The sequence below is a fragment of the Pleurodeles waltl genome, chromosome 11, assembly GCF_031143425.1.
Source record: "Pleurodeles waltl isolate 20211129_DDA chromosome 11, aPleWal1.hap1.20221129, whole genome shotgun sequence".
In the NCBI taxonomy this organism is placed as follows: Eukaryota; Metazoa; Chordata; class Amphibia; order Caudata; family Salamandridae; genus Pleurodeles; species Pleurodeles waltl.
The window spans coordinates 246,174,374-246,196,198 of NC_090450.1; the positions used below are offsets into that span (position 1 = coordinate 246,174,374).

Consider the following 21,825-nt stretch of genomic DNA (forward strand, 5'->3'; position numbering starts at 1 on the left):
TGAAATGCTGGTGCCTGAATTACGGAATATATTTTATAGGAAGATTACTACCAAGTGAACTGCTGCCTCATATAAAAAAGGAGTGGTTTAACGATGATTGCTCTAAGGCTAAATCAGTATTAAAGTCAGCTATTGTGTCTCGTTCACAGGGGACGATCAGAACAGCTAGATATTCTTATAATATGGGTATAGCACAGGCAAAGAAAAGCTGGGAAGACTCAAGCTGGCAGAAATTGCTTGATGCAACTAGACAAAATGATAATGTGACCTTCTGGAAGCTACTTTCTAATGGCACATTAAGGGGTAGGAATACTAACTGTACTCTTATACAACCAGTTGAGTTGGTTTTACCAATCTTTATACTCAGCCCTTTATGGTTGTCATGAGCAATATTTTTAATGGACTGGGTCAGTGAGAGGCAATGAGTTTGCGAGAGATGCAGCATGCAAAGGATATAAGCAGGGTATGGCGCCACAGGATGGAAAGTGCAAATGCTGCATGTGTTTGAAAAAGAGTGGTGAAGAAGTTACATGTATGTGTAGGTGCCATGCATGAGTGCCAAATAAGCCTTCTTACTGTGGCGGGGGTGGCAGAAAGCACAAGTAAAATGAAACAGATAAATCAGATTGTGCTTTGTTCTAGCACTGGAAGGATTGCCTTTTTTTACTAACCCATATTAATTATTGTTGGATATCCAATACTTTGGCTTAATTGTGACATTGAAACGGCCATATGGTAGTTTGCAGCTGTGCTTTGTTAAGCCTGGTGGAAGGAGAAACAACATATATGATGGGCTAGTGGAGGTGGAATGGCTTGCTAAAACGTCTACAGGTTGATTAGTGAGGTTTGAGTAACTGTACTCGTGCCCATGCCATGCATTGCTAATGACCTCACATATTACATCACTTTTGACAATGTCTATGGCCTCACTGATTACATCACTGCAACATATGAAATGACATCTTTGATGACAACATTCTCTATGGTGTGGGTGTGAGTTGCAATTAGTTTTGAGTACGAGATATTGTTACTTGAGATAACTATAAATGGCAAATTTCAGTGGTTTTGCTTGTTTAAAACATTTTAAAATCCTAACTTTTAAAAACTTGTTATACACACACACACACACACGCACACATACATATATATACCTCCACCTTAACTTGAGAGCTAGCCAGTGTTCCTTGCTTCCTTTTTTGCATAATTTATGCAGCACTCCAACCCTGGAATGGTAGAGTTTTGAGTTATACTGGGTGCTCCATGGTGTCTGGACAATGGGCTATAATGATAGCAAAACATGTGTCAGAGGTTACTTCTAGTTATTCCAGGTTGGCTTGGATGGAATTGTACCAATCCATAAAGTGGAATACCTGGCCTGGACTGGTAAAAGGTTGTCATTTTACAGGTCAGGATGGCACTGTGCTAATCCTATACTTAAAGACTTTGCTGTATAAATGGCAAAATACTTTATGCCTTTCTAGCTTAGCATGGATGGCGCTATGCTAATCCTATGCGTAAAACGTTTGCTAGAACTTACATGTTGGATGAGCAGATTCAGAGTGCTACTGGTGTGCTGGGTGCCTCTGCAGCCACTGCTTACACCACCTCCCTGCGGGACTAATGAAAACGGATGCGGGGTCACTCAGTCCCCACAAAGCCCTGTTGACTTCCACCTCCCGGGAGCATTAATGTAAACTAATGTGGGGGGCACCTGGCACCCCCCATAGCCCTGGGGACTGCCACCTTCCTGGGGCACTAATGTGAACTAAGGAAGGGAGGCCGCCTGCCCCCCCTTGCCCCGCAGCCCTGGAGACCACCACCTCCCCAGGGCACTAATGCAAACAAATACTGGGGTCCCGACCAGTCTCTCTACAGTCCCGGGGACTGCCACCTGCCCAAGACTCATTGAAAAAGAGATAGGGGGTCTGTCTTGGACCACCAGGCCCCAGGGACCACCACCTGCCCAGGGTGATTTTAGTTGGAGGGGGACCCGCAGCCCACACTAAAAGCCAATAAAGGCACTGGGAACCACCACCCCCCCAGGGTGGGCTCCTGCTATGTCCTGGGGGTGCCCACTCCCGGGACATAGATGTTTGCTGTGACTTTGTGGGAGCTAACAGCTGAGAATGGCCTGGGGTGGGGGGGCTATGCAGCCACCCGCTAGAAGAAAAATTAAATGTTTAGGATGGGCTCTCGGGACGAGATCCCCAGGGCCAAGATTGGCCTGGGGGTGCCGTGCGGCCCCCGTCCACAAAAACAATTAAATGTTTAGGCTGAGCCCCAGGGGATGGGGCCCCCAAGGCCAAGATCGGCCTGGGTTGGGGGGCCTTGTGGGGTTGGGTTGATATAGCGGTTGGCTGTAGGGCCTGTATACATACCAAACTATAGAAATTAATTAGTTAGTGCTATCTCAAGTAACTATAACTCATGCTCTTAGATAACTATAACTTGCGCCCACACCATGCACTGCTAAGAACCCCACATAATACATCACTCATGACATCTTTGATAACATCACTGGTAATATCAATGCAATTTCAGCAGTAAAATTATTTAGCAGAAAACTGTGCATGGCGGAGATGCAAGTTATAGTCACTTTAGAGCATGAGTTATTGTTACTTGAGATAACTCTAACAATAACTGATGAATTTCTAACTATAACTGATGAATTTCTATAGTTTGGTACTTTTAGAATGTGAGCCTAACTACAACGTCCCTGTAACCTTTGTTTTTTTAAGTTTATATATATATTAAAACAAATGGTCATAAATCAGACACGGTGCACTCAAGCTGCCGCGGCTAGTGATAGGAAAAACCACTGAACTCTGTTTCTCCTGAAAATTAACAGTGTTTAATCCACGCCAACAAACACCAATATATTACCTACTGGTGGTCGCAGTAGGTAGTTACAGCTAGGACCATATTTTCATAGAAAAAGCGGTTTATGACCTGCCTATATTTTTGGTAAAGTTTTACAAATCTTCACAAAATTTTCCAAAAAAGGTGTCCTAGTGTTTCTTGGTGTGCATGGAAAGTTTCAGGGTAATCCGTCAAGCAAAGACCAAGAAAAAGGGGGTAAAAAAACATTGTTTCCCATGTTAATTCCTAAAGGATCTGTCAACACGTCTACAGCCCGAACCGCTGGACTGAATATCACCAAATGTGTCAGAAAGCTAGCTGTTGGTACGCAGATTGTGCTTTTTGTTAATTAGTGTAAATACATTCAGTAGTTTTCAGATATTAAGAGAAATTCAAATTTGAATATCTCAGGCTGCGAAGTATTCACAAACAAAGACAAGCTTGTGCAGGGAAACACCCATGTATGATTGACTGCAAGCACTTCAAACAAGGAAGCGTTAGTAACCATCTTATGACTCACCTTCAGTTGAGGTTGAGCCTCCAGGGATTGGGTCCCAAGGGCTGAAAATGGCTGAAAGAAAATATTTTATTAAGCCAGGCGAGCTTTGCACCCCCCATTGAATTGTAGTTGGACCTGGGAGATAGGGTGGTCCCCAGGGCTGATATTGGCAGGGGGAGGGAGGCCACGTGGCCCACCTCCCCTACACTGGCCATTCACCCAATGAGGTAGCACTTAATATCTTACCAGTAGAAAGTGCTCCAGTTGGATAGACAATTTGTTCAAAACTGTAGTGTCTTGTTGGATAAACAAACTGGTGAGATTCTGTTCTGGCCATGATGCTCATTCACAGAAATTAAACCTCCACAGGAAGCAATTACAAATATAAACATAGTAGATGCCCTAGTTGAAGCTCCACTTCTGGAAAGGACAAATGGTCCTAACTCCTGGGCTTGGTAAAGGCAAAGCAAGTGTGTTTACTCTGTGATTCCATATTGAAAAATTATCTTAAATCCCTTGTGGAGGTGAATGCATCTCTCATCTATCAGACACTCTCCTACCCAATCTCACACCCAAAAAGGTCCTCTCACACCCACTTTCATTCCCAGACAGACACTCTCACAGCCATTCTCACACTCAGAGACACCCTCTCACACCTATTCCTACTCAGAGAGAGACAGGCCCTGTAGCCAATTCCTGCTGCACACAGCCAAAGGCTGTGCACAGCATGGGGTTGGGAGGCAAGAGGGGTTGGCTGCAGGGACCGGTCGTAGGCCAGGCCCTGTGGCCAACCCCTGCCGTGCACAGCCAAAGGCAATGTGCGGCTGGTGCTGGGTGGTTATAGGAAGTTGGCCGCTGGCCTGCAGCCAATCCCCACTGCCCACTGCAAAGGCTGTGTGCAACGGTCGTTGGATTATTGTATAGTAATGAAACTTACTTTACATTAAAAGAAAACCTATAAATTCACTGAAAAAACAACTAAAGGTTACAGGGATGTTATAGTTAGAAAATAGAATTTAAAAAACCTTAGAAGTTCACTGAAAAAGCCAAAGGTTACAGGGACGTTATAGTTAGGTTCTGAATTTACTATCATAAAACCAGAGAAATTCAGCGGTTATAGTTAGAGTTATTTCAAGTAACTATAATTCACGGCTCAGGTATCTATAACTCGCACCCTCGCCATGCAATGATAATTACCTCAGTTATTACAGCACTCATAACAACTTTAATAAAGTCAATTAAATTATCAGTGAAACATTAGAAGTCATATTATTGAAGAAAAATGGTGCATTATAATAATGTAAATGAAATGACAGGCACACAAATGGGTCTGAGGGTCATAATGACATACAACAATGACTCCAAACAGATTCGGGGTGTTTTTGCCAGATACAGGGACATTCTCAAAAATGATCCCTATATTGGCAACAAAGTGGGAAAAAGGCCACAAATCACCTTTAGGAAGGGATGGAGTTTTAGGGAGATCCTGGTACTTAGTGACATCACCCCCACACAAAGCCTGAGTGATCATACGTTACAAGACTTTTTTCCATGCGGGCACTGCAAAGCATGCAAGAAAAGTAAGATGGTACAGAGATATTCTGCACCCAATGGAGGTAAAGAGTGTGAGATAGAATTTCTAACATGTAGCTTACAATATGTTGTGTATATTTTGGAATGTCCGTTCCATCTGAGATATGTAGGGAGTACTACACATATTGAAGAAAAGAGTGATGTAGCATATGAGGGCCACCATCAATAATAATCTCCACTATTCATTTACAAGACATTTTGCGGAGCGACATGTTATGAATAGCCTCCTTCTATGCAAAAGAACAAATACCACACAATTTGAGAGGAGGGGACAGAACATTGAAGCTTAGGAAATAGGAATCCATGTTCATATTGGAGTTAGAAACTAAGGTCTCAGGTGGTCTGAACTTTGAAGAGGAGTTGTGCGTACCTTTATATGAAGATTGATTTCATTTTTAGGGTTGAGCGCAAAGCGCTCTGCCCCTGCTGTAATCTCTCGATGGGCTTGTAACCATGCCCACGGCATGCCCATGAGTTTGGTTGATTTGTGGGCTTGCCTTTTAAAATTTGTTTGCTTTCATTAGTGGAAGGCATGCATATGTCATGCCTTTTCTGGTGTTTAGCCCTCCTTGAGTGCACCAGCAAACTACTGAAAACATACAAGGCTCTGTGTTTTCCGTATGGTTTCTGGCTACTTTTTTTCTATTTATTTCCTACGCAGCGTGATCTCCCTGGACAGTAGACGAGCGCTTTGCATCATATTGACCCTGTTACATGGACAATTGCATTTTTGCCGACAATACGTTTGACTGCGAGCGAACATCTGTTTTGCTTTTTATTTTCAATTTATGTGGCAAGAAATATCCAGTTCAGAATATACAACGCAAATAGCTCTTACTGGAGCAAACGCGACACCCATCGCATAGCAAATGCTTGTTGTCATACTTCCTTGTGTTCAACTGCATAGGTTGGATTTGAGTTTTTTTCTGTTTTTTTCTCTTAAAATTTTTTTGTATATAAGGTTCTAACACAATGTTCACTTGTTTTTTTTTCCCTGGAGGAAATGAAGGGGCCAGTGAGAACGCATGAAGATATCTGCAGGATGGACCCCTACCCTTTTTTCATCTTCAGTAATGGGAGAATGACATGCAGATAAGGCTATATTTCCCTTACATATACATTTTTCTGATTTGGCTGCTGATGGCATTTCTCACATCACTATGAGTTCGTATACACTACTGACGATTTTTCGCAGGACACATGCAGTGTATTCCACATAGGTGGTGTGCTGGCAGCACGTCTGGGAGACCACACACAGATAGTATACTGCAGTTGTATGCTATAGGGGGGACCAACACTTTTCTGGCTACCATGGTCTGGGGTACTCTGTCAGCTTTAGTTAATATTGTATATTACAGTGTTACGGTGATTGTAGTATTTACTTTATGACACAGTGATGTTTAATCGTCCAAGTAATTGTACATGCAACTTCTACATTTCATAATAGCCATTGTTTCTCCATGGTTACCAGTATTTGGCTTGTTCTGGAAGACTAAATATGAGATTTTAAAACAGAATAGCTGAGATGCTTTGTGCAGCTACTTTACCTCACCAAGATGTTTACTCACATATGAAAGTCAATACGTAAATGCTTCACTTCATTTACTTGATTATCTTGTGCACATTAGTCCTTTGTTTGTGTTTATGGGCATACACTGTTTAATGCACTGCCTGAATGATTATGTTCATGTGATCAATCCTGTTTGAGGGCGAACAAGTTATGAACAAAGTGCAGTAAATTCCACTACTGCAATTCCTGAGTAAGTGTGTCTACTTCTTACATTTTTCTGTGTGATGAAGGATTGGCTAGCCGCTCCACTGGTTTGGCTCTCCACCCTTCACAGGTCCAGAAATTCAGCAGGAGCAGTGGGCGAAGATATATATATTTGGATATATATATATAGAGAGAGATACATATATGTATAGATAGATATATATGTTTTCCCCCACAGTGAGTTCTAGTACAGCATGCTAGTTACCGGTGCAGATTCCCAGAGCCCGACCATGCTCTGTTTAAATCACTGTATCCAAAAGTTAACAAAATTGCACTCCAGGAAATGATTGATTTTTTTTTCCTTTATTTTCACCACACAAGTACACTCCAACATGTTTCAAATACAAGAGTTTTGATCACAGCAATAAAGGAAAATAAAATCAATCATTTCCTGGAGTGTGATTTTGTTAACTTTTGGATACAGTGATAGATATCACACCACCACTGCACACTACTTCATTGTACGCTGTTACTGTTCTCTCAACTCTACGACACTAACAGCCTATGCTGTTCTTCTCTATGCTACTCCACTGTGCACCATTTCAATTTGCACCACTACACTCAATGCTATTCCACTATGTGCTACTCCACTCCATGCCACTACATTGTAGACTACTGCACTATGTGCCAATCCATGACAACCTGGTGTACGCTGGATTACACAATAGAATTCTACATTTTATGCCCCTAACTCCACTCTACACTATGGCCCTCATTACAACCCTGGCGGTCAAAGACCGCCAGGGCTGTTCTGACGATTGCACCACCAACAGGCTGGCGGTGCAATCCTGCTAATTACGACCACGGCGGAAGTGCTGCGGTCGCACCACCGGGACCGGCGGTTTACCGCCATGTTAGTCCCGGCGGTTGTAATCCCCCAGGGCAGCGCTGCGCAGGGGATTACGAGTCTCCCTCCCGCCAGCCTTTTCATGGTGGTAGGAACCGCCATGAAAAAGCTGGCGGAAAGGGGAGTCCTGGGGCCCCGGGGGGCCCCTACACTGCCCATGCCTCTAGAATGGGCAGTGCAGGGGCCCCCTGCCACAGCCCCATGGAGCTTTTCACTGTCTGCATAGCAGACAGTGAAAAGCACGGGACGGGTGCAACTGCACCTGTTGCACCACCGCAACACCGCTTGCTCCATTTGGAGCCGGCTCCCGTGTTGCGGCCGACATCGCCGTTGGGATGGCGGGCGGAAACTAGGTTTCCGCCCACCGGCCCAGCGGGGATCTCCTAATGGCCACCTCAGGAGTGCGGCTGCATTGGCGGCCGCACGGCGGTTACAACTTGGCAGGCGGCAACAATGTTGTAATGAGGGCCTATGTCACTCCACTCTACGCTATCACAGCCTATTCTATTCCACTGTATGACATTGCACTCTACGCCACTCTGCTCTATACTACTCTACTATATGCCACAAAACTTCATTAGACTGCATTCCACTAAACGTGTTATTCCACTGTACCCCACTCCACTGTATGCTTCTCCACTACGTGCCACTCCACTCTACACCACTCCTCTCTGTGCTATGACACTCTACACTATTCCACTGTATACCAATCCACTGTATCACATTCCACTCTACTCCACTCCACCGCACTATACTGCATGACAGTACACTTTAAAACCCTCTCCTCCACTCTAATGCACCACACTCCACTTAATGACACTCTACTCAATGACAGTAAACTGCAGGATTTTATTTTTTCATTAAAAATATAAAACATTGAAATTCAATGAAAAAACACAAAGGTTAAGGATAACATAGTCAGGAAAACTTCTTTCTTCTTTCTATACAAACCCAGCTTAAACTACACAAAAATTATCAATTCTAAATTTATAGTTATAGTTGAAATGTATAATATATGCACTATCTACAAATTACTATAAGTCATACAATTATAATTTACGCAACACCTTCCCATTACTATAAGTCACGCGCCTCCATTCAAAGTTTGGTCACTTCACTCACCACACTGCATTAACTATAACTTGTCACTTTAAAATGCACTATGTTCTCACAAATCATGCCATTTCAAATGCCATAAGTGTTGTTATGATTTCACGTGCTATAAGTTATGCAATATGCAAGGGTATATAACCTGTGCACATAGAAGGTGTGAGTTATAGTTAACGTAGAATGGTGAGTGAGGTGACCAGACTGTGTACAAAGGTACGTGACTGATCCAAACTTCATTATTCAAGTACCAATGAGTGTAATAGGAAAGCAGATAGTTTCAAAGTATGAGGCTAAAACTCCTACATCATTTACTAAAGGATTAGTGCCACAGCTCAAAAAAGTCATACATAGCCAGATAATCTCTTTAAAATCCATGACTTTAGTTCTGTGTATCATTTAATTAATTTACATGCTCCCATTTCTGTGAAATCTCTCTATAATGCACATGATTACAATGACCTTACAATGTTTATTATAATTAATTATTTCTTGAGCTCCTCAAAAGCTGATATATCACAAACAAATAAAAATGAGCATATTAAATATAGTTACTTTTATGATTGTCCTTCAATTTCCACAATACTTCACGATAAGCCTAAAACATGCAGTCAATTTTAAAAACTAGGTGCCTGATTTAGAATTTGGTGGAGAGGTCACTCAGTTACAAGGATGACATAATAGTATTGCAATATGCATGGCAAACTGTACATTCAGAATGGGTTGCAAAAAAACACAAACCTATTGGATTGTCTCGAAATGCAGGTATCAAGTCCTCCAATGGACAGCACTCTTCCATCCATGCATTTGTATTTCCAGACAGGAAACATTTAAACAAATATTTATCCTGTGTCCTTTAAGGAACCACTGCTGCCTAAAAAAGAACACATTGCCTCCAAGCCTGCCGCCATGATTCCCAAAGGCTGTGGCATTTCAACATGTGATTTTTAAAGGTGGGGTGAGCGCACATGGGTTCACGGAAAAACTGGTGGGGCCACTGACAATGTGCGCTGAGAAAATTGGGTCCTTTGGTTTAAATGCTCACACACACACGCCCCTAACCCCCTCCCCTCACAGACTAGTGACAAAGGTAAAAGACTTTTGCTATCTAGGTTTGCATTTAAGTTCCACTCTGTCTTGGAAATTCCATTTGAATTTTAAACTTCAACAACTGGTAAGAAATGTTGAGGCAATCTATCGCTTTGCCCGTAGATTAGGGCATAGACCGGTCCATCAGATTCTCACGCTCTACAACTCTAAGGGGGTGATTGTGACCGCGGCGGACGGCGGTCGCCGCCCGCCACGCGGTTCCCGCCGAAAGACCGCTCCGCGGTCAAAAGACCGCGGCGGTCATTCTGGCTTTCCCACTGGGCTGGCGGGCGACCGCCGAAAGTCCGCCCGCCAGCCCAGCAGGAAACACCCTTCCCACGAGGACGCCGGCTCAGAATTGAGCCGGCGGAGTGGGAAGGTGCGACGGGTGCAGTTGCACCCGTCGCGAATCTCAGTGTCTGCTAGGCAGACACTGAAATTCTTTTTGGGGCCCTCTTACGGGGGCCCCTGCAGTGCCCATGCCATTGGCATGGGCACTGCAGGGGCCCCCAGGGGCCCCACGGCACCCCCTACCGCCATCCTGTTCCCGGCGGGAGAACCGCCAGGAACTGGATGGCGGTAGGGGGTGTCAGAATCCCCATGGCGGAGGAGCACGCTCCGCCGCCATGGAGAATTCTCAAGGGCAGCGGAAAGTCGGCGGGACACCGCTGACTTTCCGTTTCTGGCCGCGGCTGAACCGCCGCGGTCAGAATGCCCAGCGGTGCACCGCCAGCCTGTTGGCGGTGCTACCGCCGACCTCCGCCATGGCGGTAATTACCGCCAGGGTCAGAATGACCCCCTAAATGTGTTTCGGCGGCGATCTATGGGGGTGGCCTGTGGGGATATATTAGTCCAAACACTTTGCAGCTTGCAGAGAATAAATTCCTTCATCGGCTACTTATGGTACCTAAGAACATAGCGAACATTTTATGCCATGAGGAATTAGGAATCCGCTATATTACAGATCTGATAGATATTGCCCCACTTTTGCTATGGATAAAAGTATGGTCAAATCCGGTGGCCACTTTAACACAAGATTGTGTAAAAGATTGTTTCTCACTATCAAACTGTAACAAAATTCCATGGCTAAATTTTGTTCACAATGGCATCCGAAACTTGGATTTGGAATTTATGTATTTTAAACCAGAGCTCATGCCAGCAAATGCGAAAGAAATTGTTAAACTTCGACATAAAGAGTATGTCATGAATCTTAGATACCAAATGGCAGAGGAACTGAGCTCTTTTAATTCATATATACAAATTTTATCATCAGACTTGTTAGAACCTTATTTTGTTTGGTTCCCGACCCCTTCTTTATATTCTTTACTCGTATCTTTTAGATTTAATCTGATCCATTTTAGAGTGGCGTTTCCGATAAAATGTGTTTGGGAAAAAACACTACCTCCATGCCCTTGTGATAACTTTTCTAAACAAAGTACTTGCCACTTTATTTTATTTTGTAAACTTTATTCGGTTCCCAGGAAATCCTTTTTATTACCCATTTTGCGCAATTTGCACACTTCTTCCTACAAAGAAGGATTGATTGGCATTCAAAGCCTCTCAACCAAACAAATTTGTATTTCTATTCTTAGTTTTATTAAATCCGCTATCACTATCAGAAATCGATATGAATCGGTAATGTGACCATTTATTAAGAGAAATTAGGCATTGTCCTTTTACTATATTGAATCATTGTTATATATGTTTTTATAAGCACTTATTTTTACTGTTTTAGCAAGCTTGGGTGGTAAACTTAGATTTAATAGACCTATTTTTAATGAATGTCATAAGTATGTTATTTTATGATGATTTTTATGTATGCATGTCTACTTTTGTGGCTATCCGCCGAATAAAGTTATTTTGACTGACTGACTGACACAGACTAGTGCAATGTGCACTTTGCAGAGGGGCCAAAGTTTGGATTAACATGGATTCTGAACCCTTTATAACACACTGACAGGCAAGGGGAAAAACGGACACTGCCTTCGATCTGAACTCCACAACTCTCAATTGTGGCCCATTAAGGACACCCCAACCTGAATTCACACAGATACATAAAGTCGACTATTTTGATGGTAAGATACATGAGCAATATGCTGCATGAAAAAAATTACAGAAACACATGATCCTGGAAAAATAAACTACTTTGAGGGAACGCAAGATTAAGTAAAATGTGAAATGTAACCAGAAACAACATTGCTGTTCCCAGGCCAAGTGCAGTGTCTGGGTCTACAGCTGTGGCTGTCTCTCAGAAGTGGGGCACCAGGGCGGGCCTGGACAGTTACAGATGGGGCAACGACCCTACCTACCCAACATCCCAAACGGCACCAATATTCATAGGGTTAGATGTTCCACGGCAACAATTTTCCCTATGAGAATTAGATACCACCCTCTTTAAGGTGTTGATATTTGATTACTGAATTGGAACCACAAGTCCAGTCACAAACTACTGCTAAGCTCCTCTCCGAACTGGAAATAGGAGGCGGATGCCCCTTTCACGTCCCCTCCTAATTGCGATTCGGATGAGGTCGCGAAAGAGGTTTTATGAGTCACAAAGACGTTTTTTAAACTCGTATCAGGTTTTGTAAATATGAAAAAAGGTATTATGCGATTGCAAACCCCTTCGACTTTGCAAATGCCTAGCTTTGCGACCACAAAATGCCTTTGACCATCAGGCTCTCCGTAATCAGGTTCAGAAGGAGGCGGCATTTGACATTTACCATGAGACTCAAAAGGAGCGAGGGACAGGGTCCGAGCTCAAAGCATGATCCTTCACCAACATAATCTTTATATCGCAGAAAAATGTGCACAAATATTAGTTGTTGTAAAGGAAGGTGCTCAACATGCTTGTAAAGAGGCAAGCATTTTCACGGAGCTGGGAAACATTATCTCTTCCCAACTGTTCCTCTGCTGCTTTAAGAAGTAGACTGGTTATAAGACCCGGTAACTAATCAAAACACACCCGCTGCTGTGTCCTCAACGCGGTGAAAAGAAATTGCTTATGGCGTAGTTAAAACTGGAAAAATTCAAGGAAATTCTGAACACCAAGGCAGTATGACTCATGACAAAAAAAAATGTGTGCACTTTTTTAAGGTATTTTGAAAATGCTTACTTTTCGCCTCTTCACAGCACAGAGGTTAGTGCTTAGATAAAGTATTAGCAGGTAAGCTGATTTTCAACAAAACACAATTTTTATTCATTCCTTACAGTTGCAAGCATGTACATAGAACATACAGGCCCAGCTTAAACACTCAGCCTTATACACAGAACCCATCTGCCTTGGCATGGAAAATAATAAACAGATGTGCCACGATTTAATTAGACCCTCAGTCATTTGAACAGGACTGTTTGATACTCTAACACACGCTTACATATAGAAATGAGACAGTTCAGAGCAACCTGTGGTTTCTCATCTCATTATTTCTGTGCAGACAAGCAAGGATAAGACATTACTTTGCGCAGAGCAACATAATAATTTTCCTACTCTCAGAGCAGTATCAAACATACTGTACCATTATGATGAGCGTTCGAGGTCTGCTTATTTCCTCAGCGCTTTCCAGCGGTACGGTTTCATGCGTTAATTCCTCCTGTCGCTGAGTGCAAATGTGTGCGCAGTTCCTCTGTACCACAGCGCGGAAGGCTTGAAGAAAAACAATACTGGCAGCACAGCCCATATCTGCATCTTGAAGCCTGCAGAATAACTTCTCTCTTAATGCTATGTTGGAAAACAGTGGTTCCCTGTCCGTGGAAGCAGCCTACTTTGCAGCTGTTGCTAGCCAGCTGCCCAATAGGGCTCTGGCGGATGAATCACGTGATCGTAACACAGCCTGGATGCATAGATGGGAAAAGCTTGATCCGCTGAAGATTCACACACTCAGTAATGTTGAGAAAGCTCGCCGTCTGCATATATTTTTGGGTGCATGTGAGAATAGTGATTTCGTGCCTTTTTCCAAAAATCAAAAAATATCAATGAAAGCCCTGGCTCTCGTGGCGATCGTATTAAAATCATCTGTCTAAATTACATAACCCAATTCAATTAAGGAAAACGCAGGGCAGTCTGATTGCATAGATCAAGATTCAATGCCCAGAAGCAAGTTAGAGAACAGAATAAAAGTGATCTGAAAAGGCATTTTACTTCTAAGAGGCTGGCGTTATAAATATATATCTTATTTTTTAAAGAAGATGTACCATATGTTCCCCATTACGAGTTCTGATTAACTCTTCTATTGTTTTTTCCAAAAAAACATCATGCTCAAAAAAATTACAAGCTCAAATTTAGCAGGACACTGGTCAATAACCCTGTTAATCAGCATTTGCCGGTAATGATGGGGAAAGGAAAAAACAGGGCTGATAATTTTTTTAGTTCCTTTCCTCCATTAGAAACATTCAAGAATGGCAGTAGTACTGCACCTCCCTACTTGCATTTCTAGAAATCGTTCTGCTTCTTTCTGGCAGCCTTCTGCTGCAGGAGTCTTGTGGAAATAAACAATATTTCTGCATGCATTCTCCAAAAACCAGGAAAAACGAGAGAAATATGTCAAAATGTGGCTGCCCTAGAGGTGTCAAAGCAGGTGTAAATGTAGTGTCCAGCCCATTTATGCCCAACCACTAGTACTGTGACACACTCTCAAAGAAATCAATGACAGCAGGCGATTTTGTTAACGCCACATAGCAACTTCAATGTTTTGAACCTAAAAAACACAGAAATGCACGTTATAGTTAGCAGTGCTAACTATAACTTGTTCCCCTGCCATGCACTGCTTATGATCTCACATATTGCATCACTGTTAGAAATGGGGTCTCTAGTTGGCAGTCAGTTTACACCCTGTACAAGAAGGGACCCTCACTCTAGTCAGGGTAAGGGAGATACACAGCTCATAATCCCTGCTCACCCCCTTGGCAGCTTGGCACAAGCAGTCAGACTTATCGCAAAGACAATGTGTAAAGTATGTGTACAAACTCACAATGTAACACAGTGAAAACACCACAAAAGGACTTAACACCAGTTTAGAAAAATAGCCAATATTTATCTAAATCACACAAGACCAAAACGACAAAAATTCAACATACACAAGCAAAGATATTAATTTTTAAAGTAAAAAGAGTATTAATCCATAGAAATCAATTAATGTGTTGTTTTAGCATAATGTACCTGGTATGAGTCAAAAATAAAGCTGGATGGGTGAGCGTGTGTCGGAAAAGTTAGCTATGAGTTGATTCCTTACTCGCAAGTGAGGCCATGTGTTGATTCTTTCTCCACTTGGTAAGCAATGTGTTCATTCTTTCCTCTCAGGGAAGTCATGCATCGATTTCCAGGCAAGCAGCCTCAGGTCTGTGCAGTGGTGTGGAAGATTTTGATGCCCATGGTCGATGCATGGAAAATTCCGACACACTGTGTGAAGGGTCTGTGTTGAGAACAAGCACTGCGTTGATTCTCCAACTGCGAGGCATGCTCTGAGTTGAATTTTCAGCTGCGGGACAGGCGCTGCATCGATTTTTCTGACACACACACAGTGGTGCGTGGTTTTTCCTCCGCAGGTTACCAGCTTCCACTTCTAAGAGCCCAGGGACTGGATCTGGCACAACTTAGCAAGTCTGGACTCTCAACAGAAGATCCCAGACACTGCAGATGAAGTCTTTGATGTCCCTGAGACTTCAGAACAGGGGACAAGCTCAGTCCAAGCCCTTGAAGAAACTTCACAAGCAGGTTCAGAAATCAAAGTCCAGTCCTTCCCCTCTTCAGACAGAATCAGCAGGCCAACACAGCAAAGTAACAGGCAGAGTGGCAAGTCCTCCTCAAGCATCAAGCTCTTCTCCTTGGAAGAGGTTCCTTTTGATCCAGAAGTAATCTAAAGTTGTGAGGTCAGCAGTCCAATACATACTAATTTCTGCCTTTGGAGTAGGCAAACTTCAAAGGAAAGTTTTTGTAGAGAACAAAACCCTGCTTCTTCCTTGCCCTGCCCTGGACACACACACCAGGGGGTTGGAGACTATTGTGAGAGGACTGGCACACCTCTTTCAATTGCAGGTGTCAGCTCTTCCCTCCCACTCTAGCCCAGGAAGACTCATCAGGATATGAAGGACACACCTCAGCTCCCTTTGTGTCACTGTTTAGAGTGAATTCACAAACAGCCCAACTGTCAGTCTGACCCAGACATGTATTCAGCAGCCAAGCAGAAGCACAGAATCGTTAAGCAAGAAAATGCACATTTTCTAAAAGTGGCATTTTTAAACAGACAATCTAAAAAACAACTTTACTAAAGGATGTATTATTAAATTGTGAGTTTAGAGATCCCAAACTCCAAATCTCTATCTGCTCCCAATGGGAAACTGCAGGCCTTTCAATAGTGAAAAACAAATTTAGCAGTATTTCACTATTAGGACCTGTAAAACACAGCAGTACATGTCCTACCTTTTAAATGCACTGACCTTCCCATGGGGCTAGCTAGGGCCTAACTTAGGGGTGACATACATGTATCAAAAGAGAAGGTTTGGGCCTGGCAAGTGGGTACACTTGCCAGGTCAAATTGCCAGTTTAAGACAGCACAGACAGTCTCTGAGTCATGTTTACAGGGCAACACGTGGGTGTCACAATCTGTGCTGCAGGCCCACCAGTAGCATTTGATTTACAGGCCCTGGGCACACATAGTGCACTTGATTAGGGACTTATCAGTAAACCAAATATGGCAATCACAGATACACCAATTACCAATAAAATTTAGACATAGAGCATTTCCACTTTAGCACTGGTTCGCAGTGGTAAAGTGCCCAGAGTCCTAGATCCAACCAAAACAGGTGAGAAAAAGATGGAGGAAGGAGCAAAAAAGTTTAGAGGTGACCCTGCAAAAAGGGTCAGGTCCAACAATCACTGTTTTATGACATCATTTATGACATCACTGATGACATCTCAAATGACATAATTGAGGGACCACTGATGTAATCAATACGGTTAACTCCCCTGCATGAAGCTAACCCGATGCTGCTCACAGTGGAAAGCCATGAGCAGTTGGGGGTTGGTCACAAGGACTGGCCAGTGGCCATAAAGGCAGTCAACCCCCCACTGTGCGGGGCCTTCGGTTGTCAACGGTGGGGGTTGCTGTGGCCAAGCCCGGTGACTACCCCCCACATGCAGTCAACTATACACCGCGCTCAACCTTCAGCAATGTGCAGTGAGGGGTTGGCCACAAGGCCTGGCCTGTGGCCACTACCTGTTGCTGACCCCCTTAATGGCAGCTGACCCCATGCTGCACATAGCCTTCGGCTGTGCACAGCAAGTGGTTGGCCACAGGGCTTGGCCCTCGGAACCCCAACCCCAGGGCCTTTTTTCTTAACGGGGAGCAGGACCATGTGGCTTCCCTTCCCTCCCCGGGCCACGTGACCCCCTCCCCTTTAATGAAAATAAATCCCCTTGGGGGATGGTTCCCCTGGGCCTAGTAAGGCTCAGAGAGAGGGACAACGTAGCACCTCTCCCCCTTAATTAAAAAAAAGGTCCTGGATGAATGGGGCCCCAGGGCCTAAAAAAGGTTCACTGAGGTGTGCAACAAGGCCCCACCCACTTAATTAAGAAAGGCCCTGTGGGATGGGGTCTCAGCCTCTCAGAGCTTCATTAGGCCCTAGGTACTCTAAACCCCAGGGATGTTTATTTTCATTAAAGGGGAGGGGGCTGAATGACTCCCTCTCCAGAGCAGTTATTAGGCTCTGGGCACCCCATCCCCAAGGGCAGTTTATTTTTATTAAAGGGGGTGCATGGTCCCCATCCCCAAGGCTTTTTAGGCCCTGGGGACATCATCCCCTAAGGCCATACAAAAATATGACAAAAAAGAGGTGTCACACGGCCCCCCTCCCCAAGCCACCTTAGGCCCTGGAGACCCCATCCCCCAGGGACATGCAAAAATAAAAAAAATGGAAGGGGGGCACGCAGCCCCCCCTCCCTGAGGGCCTTTAGGACCTCGAGACCCCATCCCCCAGGGCCAATGTTCAAAGGAGAGGGAAGCCCACCCCTGTGGCCAAAATATTACAAAATGGGGAGGGTGAAACACAGTTCCCCTTCCCAAGCTGCAGTCACCCCCCCAGGGCCCAAGAGGCCACATTTGAAAAGGTGGGTACCCTGGTTCCTACCCATGGCACACACCGTACTCTCGCTGGGGGCTGCAGGGCTCCGGAGCCCCAAGGCTCTTGCAGCTCCAGCTGGCTCCGTACATGCAGTGGGAGCCAGCATTCCTCCCACCCATAGGGAGTAGTGACTAATACTGCATCCTGTGAGCAGGAGCAATAATTGATCTATTTTCCTGCCTGCATCAGTGCAGGCAGGGGAACAGATCAAAAGTCTACTTCCAGCAGGTGGGAGCGTGCCTGAAGCTCTCGCCTGGTGGGAGTGGACTTGGTGTTTGCCGCACAGATTCCCTCTATACATGAAACCTTTTTCTGCTGTGAGGGAGGAATCCCCAGGGCTCCTGGAAGCTCAGGGAGAGGCACTGGTATGCAGCCACACCTCACTCTATGAACACAGCCCCAGGGGTGGGATCCCCAGTACATATTGTTATTAAAAATGCAGCTCGGCTGCCAATTTTGTTTTTTTTTTCTATCCCATGGGAGTCTGGCAGGACTGCACTATTTCTTGCATTTATTTTTCTTTTTGGCCACAGGGGCATAGGGGGTCAGGGTAACCCTACCCTGTCCTGTTATACTAATTTCAGGACTAATTCCCTGTATCCTATAATGGCTGGCAGCAACATTTTTCTGATGTTACTTGCAGCCAATCAGAGTGCTCACTCAGTCTGACGTCCGCAGGAGCAAGATGACCCAAGAAAAATAAAGATCGCCCAGCCAATCTGAATGCTCTATTTTTAAACTGCCACTCCCACGAAAGTCTGTCAAGACGCCTGTGGACCCAACCATCCTGATATTCGATTCATTTTCAAACTTAATTTCTCACAAACTACTTAACAGATTTACACCAAATCGCAAAAAGCACAATCTATGGACCAAGATCTGTGTTGCTGCCAAATTTGGTGTCATTCCGTTCAGCAGTTTTTGCTATAGCTCATCTTAAACAAGTCTATGGAAAATGAATGGGGATTTTTCATGGAGATTCTTCGAATGGCGCCAAAGGTATTAGCAACACAAAAAAAGCTTTTCCTAGCAGTCACCAGTGGTCACCAGTAGGTATTTATAATTAGAACCTAATTTCGATATGAAAAGCGTTTTTTTGTTTTGCCAATAACTTTGTTGCTGCTTTACGAATCTTCACAAAATTTTCAAAACTAGTTTGCCACTTACTTCAGCTACTGTGTTGAAAGATTCAGGGTCATTCGTCAAACAGGGGCTGTGAAGAAGAGGGTCTCTAAACGCTTTTTCCCAATGCAATTTCCCATAGGGAATTTGAACAAGACTACAGCCTGAACCGCTGGACGGAATTATACCAAATTTGGGAGAAAGGTAGCTCTTGGTCTAGAAAGAGCCCTTTTTGGTATTTTGTGCAAATTCACTCTGTAGTTTGTGAGATATTAAAGGAAAAAGATATATACATATTTAAGGATGCAGATGCTCTGCGGATCTGGCAGCCTCAGTTCGGATATCTGATTGGCTGCCAACAGTTCAACCTGGAAGTGTTGGCAGCCATTTCAGGTCTTGGACTCAGTGAGCCAAAAAGAGAACGGGGCGGGGTAGAAATACCTGACCCACTAGCCCTAGTGCTTGGGTCCCCAAGGGATCCTTCCAGGGCCAAAAAGCATTTTTTCATTTTTCCTTCGAAACTGCAAAGGATCAGCAGATTTTTGGGAAATTTGTTTTAAAAAAACCAAGAGCAGTCTCCCGAGCTTTTTAAAAGTTTAGCCACCGGGTCGGCCAGGTCCTGGTGTCATCCCAGATAATAAAATGTTGGGAGGAGGTGCACGCATCTCTCTTCTTCAGACTCTTTAAAGCCACAGGAACCATCACCCAATGGGTTTTATTTAAACATTGGAGGGGGCCACATGGACTCGTTAGAGCCCTGGGGACTACCATATCCCCACGGTTTAATACAAAAATTGAAGGTGGGCCATGCAGACCCCACTCCTGTGGATCAGAAAGAGCTCTGGGGATCATCACCTCCCTGGGGCTTAAGTAGAAAATTGGAAGGGCTCTGTGGCAATCCCCCTCCTTGGCCTGCTAGGGCCCTAAGGACCATATACTCCCCGGGGCCACAAACTCAAATAAAGCGGGCCCACGGCCCCTCTCCTAGGCCATATTCGGCCCCAGGGACCACCACTTCCCCAACCCTATGCAAAACAACAGAGGGGGCTGGAAAGGCCCCCTTCAGGATCCACTAATGGCCCTAGGGTCCGCCACCCCCATGGCCAGCTTCCTTTCTCCTGAGGTGCCCACCTTCTGGAGATAGCAGTTTCTTTTTGCTTGGAGGGAGCTTTGGCAGCTCCTGCCAAGTGAAAGCAAACTGTACGTCCGTCCCCAGCAGGCTGGAGCAGGAAACTGTTCCCGTCTGCTGGGACTGGACTTTCATGTGTTTCTCTGCGTGCTGTCAAGGAGGCAGGAAAACAGATGAATGAATTGCTTCCACATGCAGGGAGCAGCATTTTTTGCTGCTCCAGGCGTGTGGGACCAGTGCTGGCTCCTGCAAGAGAAGAGGAACCGGCAGGGACCGTGGGTGCATTGAGGTTCCCCCACGGTCCCCTAATTTGCTGGAGTTGGAATTTTTTAAACTCTCATCATTTTCTCCACAAGAGGTGTCATGTTATCAATATGAAGAAGCTCAAGAAACAATCATATTAGCCAGAAGTACCCTTGTTTGCTTGAGATTGACCTCTTTGCAGTATTGTTGTTTTCTCTACACAAGATTTCATGTTATCAGTATGAAGACGCTCAAGGAACAATCACATTCCATCATTTCAGACACCGAAGGTCACTGGAGACATTCCCTTGGGATGCTATAAGCAGCTGTAGTGTAGAATATGCACTGTACATTTTACCCAACGAGGTAGCACTTCCTAATTAGCCTGTAGAAAGTAGTACAGTTGGGTAGATATTTTGCACAAAACGATGGCCTCTTCTAAGCAGGTCATGATCCATTCTGGCAGTGATGCTCATTTCACAGAAATTGCCTAAAACATTGTTTGGAGGGGTCCTCCAAGATGCTTAGCGTGTCACCCAGTGTGAATTTGCAATTGACCCACAAATCCAGACCTCAACATATATATAAATACATATATATATATTATTATTTTTTCTCTAAAAGCTCTGAAACTACTAAACAGACTTGCACCAAATTACAAAAAGCACTCTTTCTAGACTAAGATCTAGCTTTCTGCCAAATTTGGTGTAAATCCATTCAGCGGTTCAGGCTGTAGTGGTTTCTAAAATCCTTTGTATGGGAAATGCGCATTTTTGGACCCCACCTTCTTCCCCTGCCTCGCTTGATGAATCACCTTAAAACTTTCCAGATGGCAGGTGAAGTGAGTTGCATACTAGTTTTGAACATTTTGTGAAGATTTAACAAATGGTACTAAAGTTATTGGCAAAACAAAAAGTGTTTCGCCTATGGGAAATAGGTCGTAAATAAAACTACCTACTGAATATCACCAGTAGGTTATATATAAATATATATTCAATAAAAAAACAAAGGTTACAGGGACATTATAGTTAGAAAATAGAATTTTAAAAAAACTTACAAATCCCTAGGTTTAGGCTAAGGCTAAGGTAATTATAACACATGGCCCTGCAATGCGCAGTTTTTTTTCAATAATTTAACTTCTAATGTTTCATTGCTATTTTTATTGACGTTAAAAAAGTTGTCATGAGTGCTGTAACATCTGGGGTAATTAGCAGTGCATGGCAAGCGTGTGAATTATAGTTACCTTAGGCAGCGGATTATAGTTACTGAAAATAACTTTAAGTAAAACTACTGAATTTCTTGGGTTTAGAGCAAGTAAATTCAGAACCTAACTATAACGTTCCTGTAACCTTTGATTTTTTTAAATGAATTTCTGAGGTTACTTTTATTTCTATTCCCTAACTATAATGTCTCTGTAACCTTTGTTTTTTCAGAGAATTTTATATGGCATA

The 21,825-nt window shown here is 43.9% G+C and overlaps 1 protein-coding gene across 3 annotated transcripts in view; it reads right to left on the reverse strand.

Moving 5' to 3' along the window:
• The window catches only part of DOCK10 (dedicator of cytokinesis 10), a 1,618,956-nt gene that overhangs the window by 1,340,218 nt on the left and 256,913 nt on the right, over positions 1 to 21,825 (reverse strand). For 2 of the 3 annotated variants that reach the window (XM_069213489.1, XM_069213490.1), the window contains exon 1: positions 13,281 to 13,507. The exons of the other annotated variant lie outside the window; for it this stretch is intronic. In XM_069213489.1, coding sequence (XP_069069590.1) covers positions 13,281 to 13,442 — 162 coding nt within the window. In that variant the 5' untranslated portion in view covers positions 13,443 to 13,507. Of the gene's footprint in view, positions 1 to 13,280; positions 13,508 to 21,825 lie in introns of those variants that run through there. 3 annotated transcript variants of the gene reach the window in all.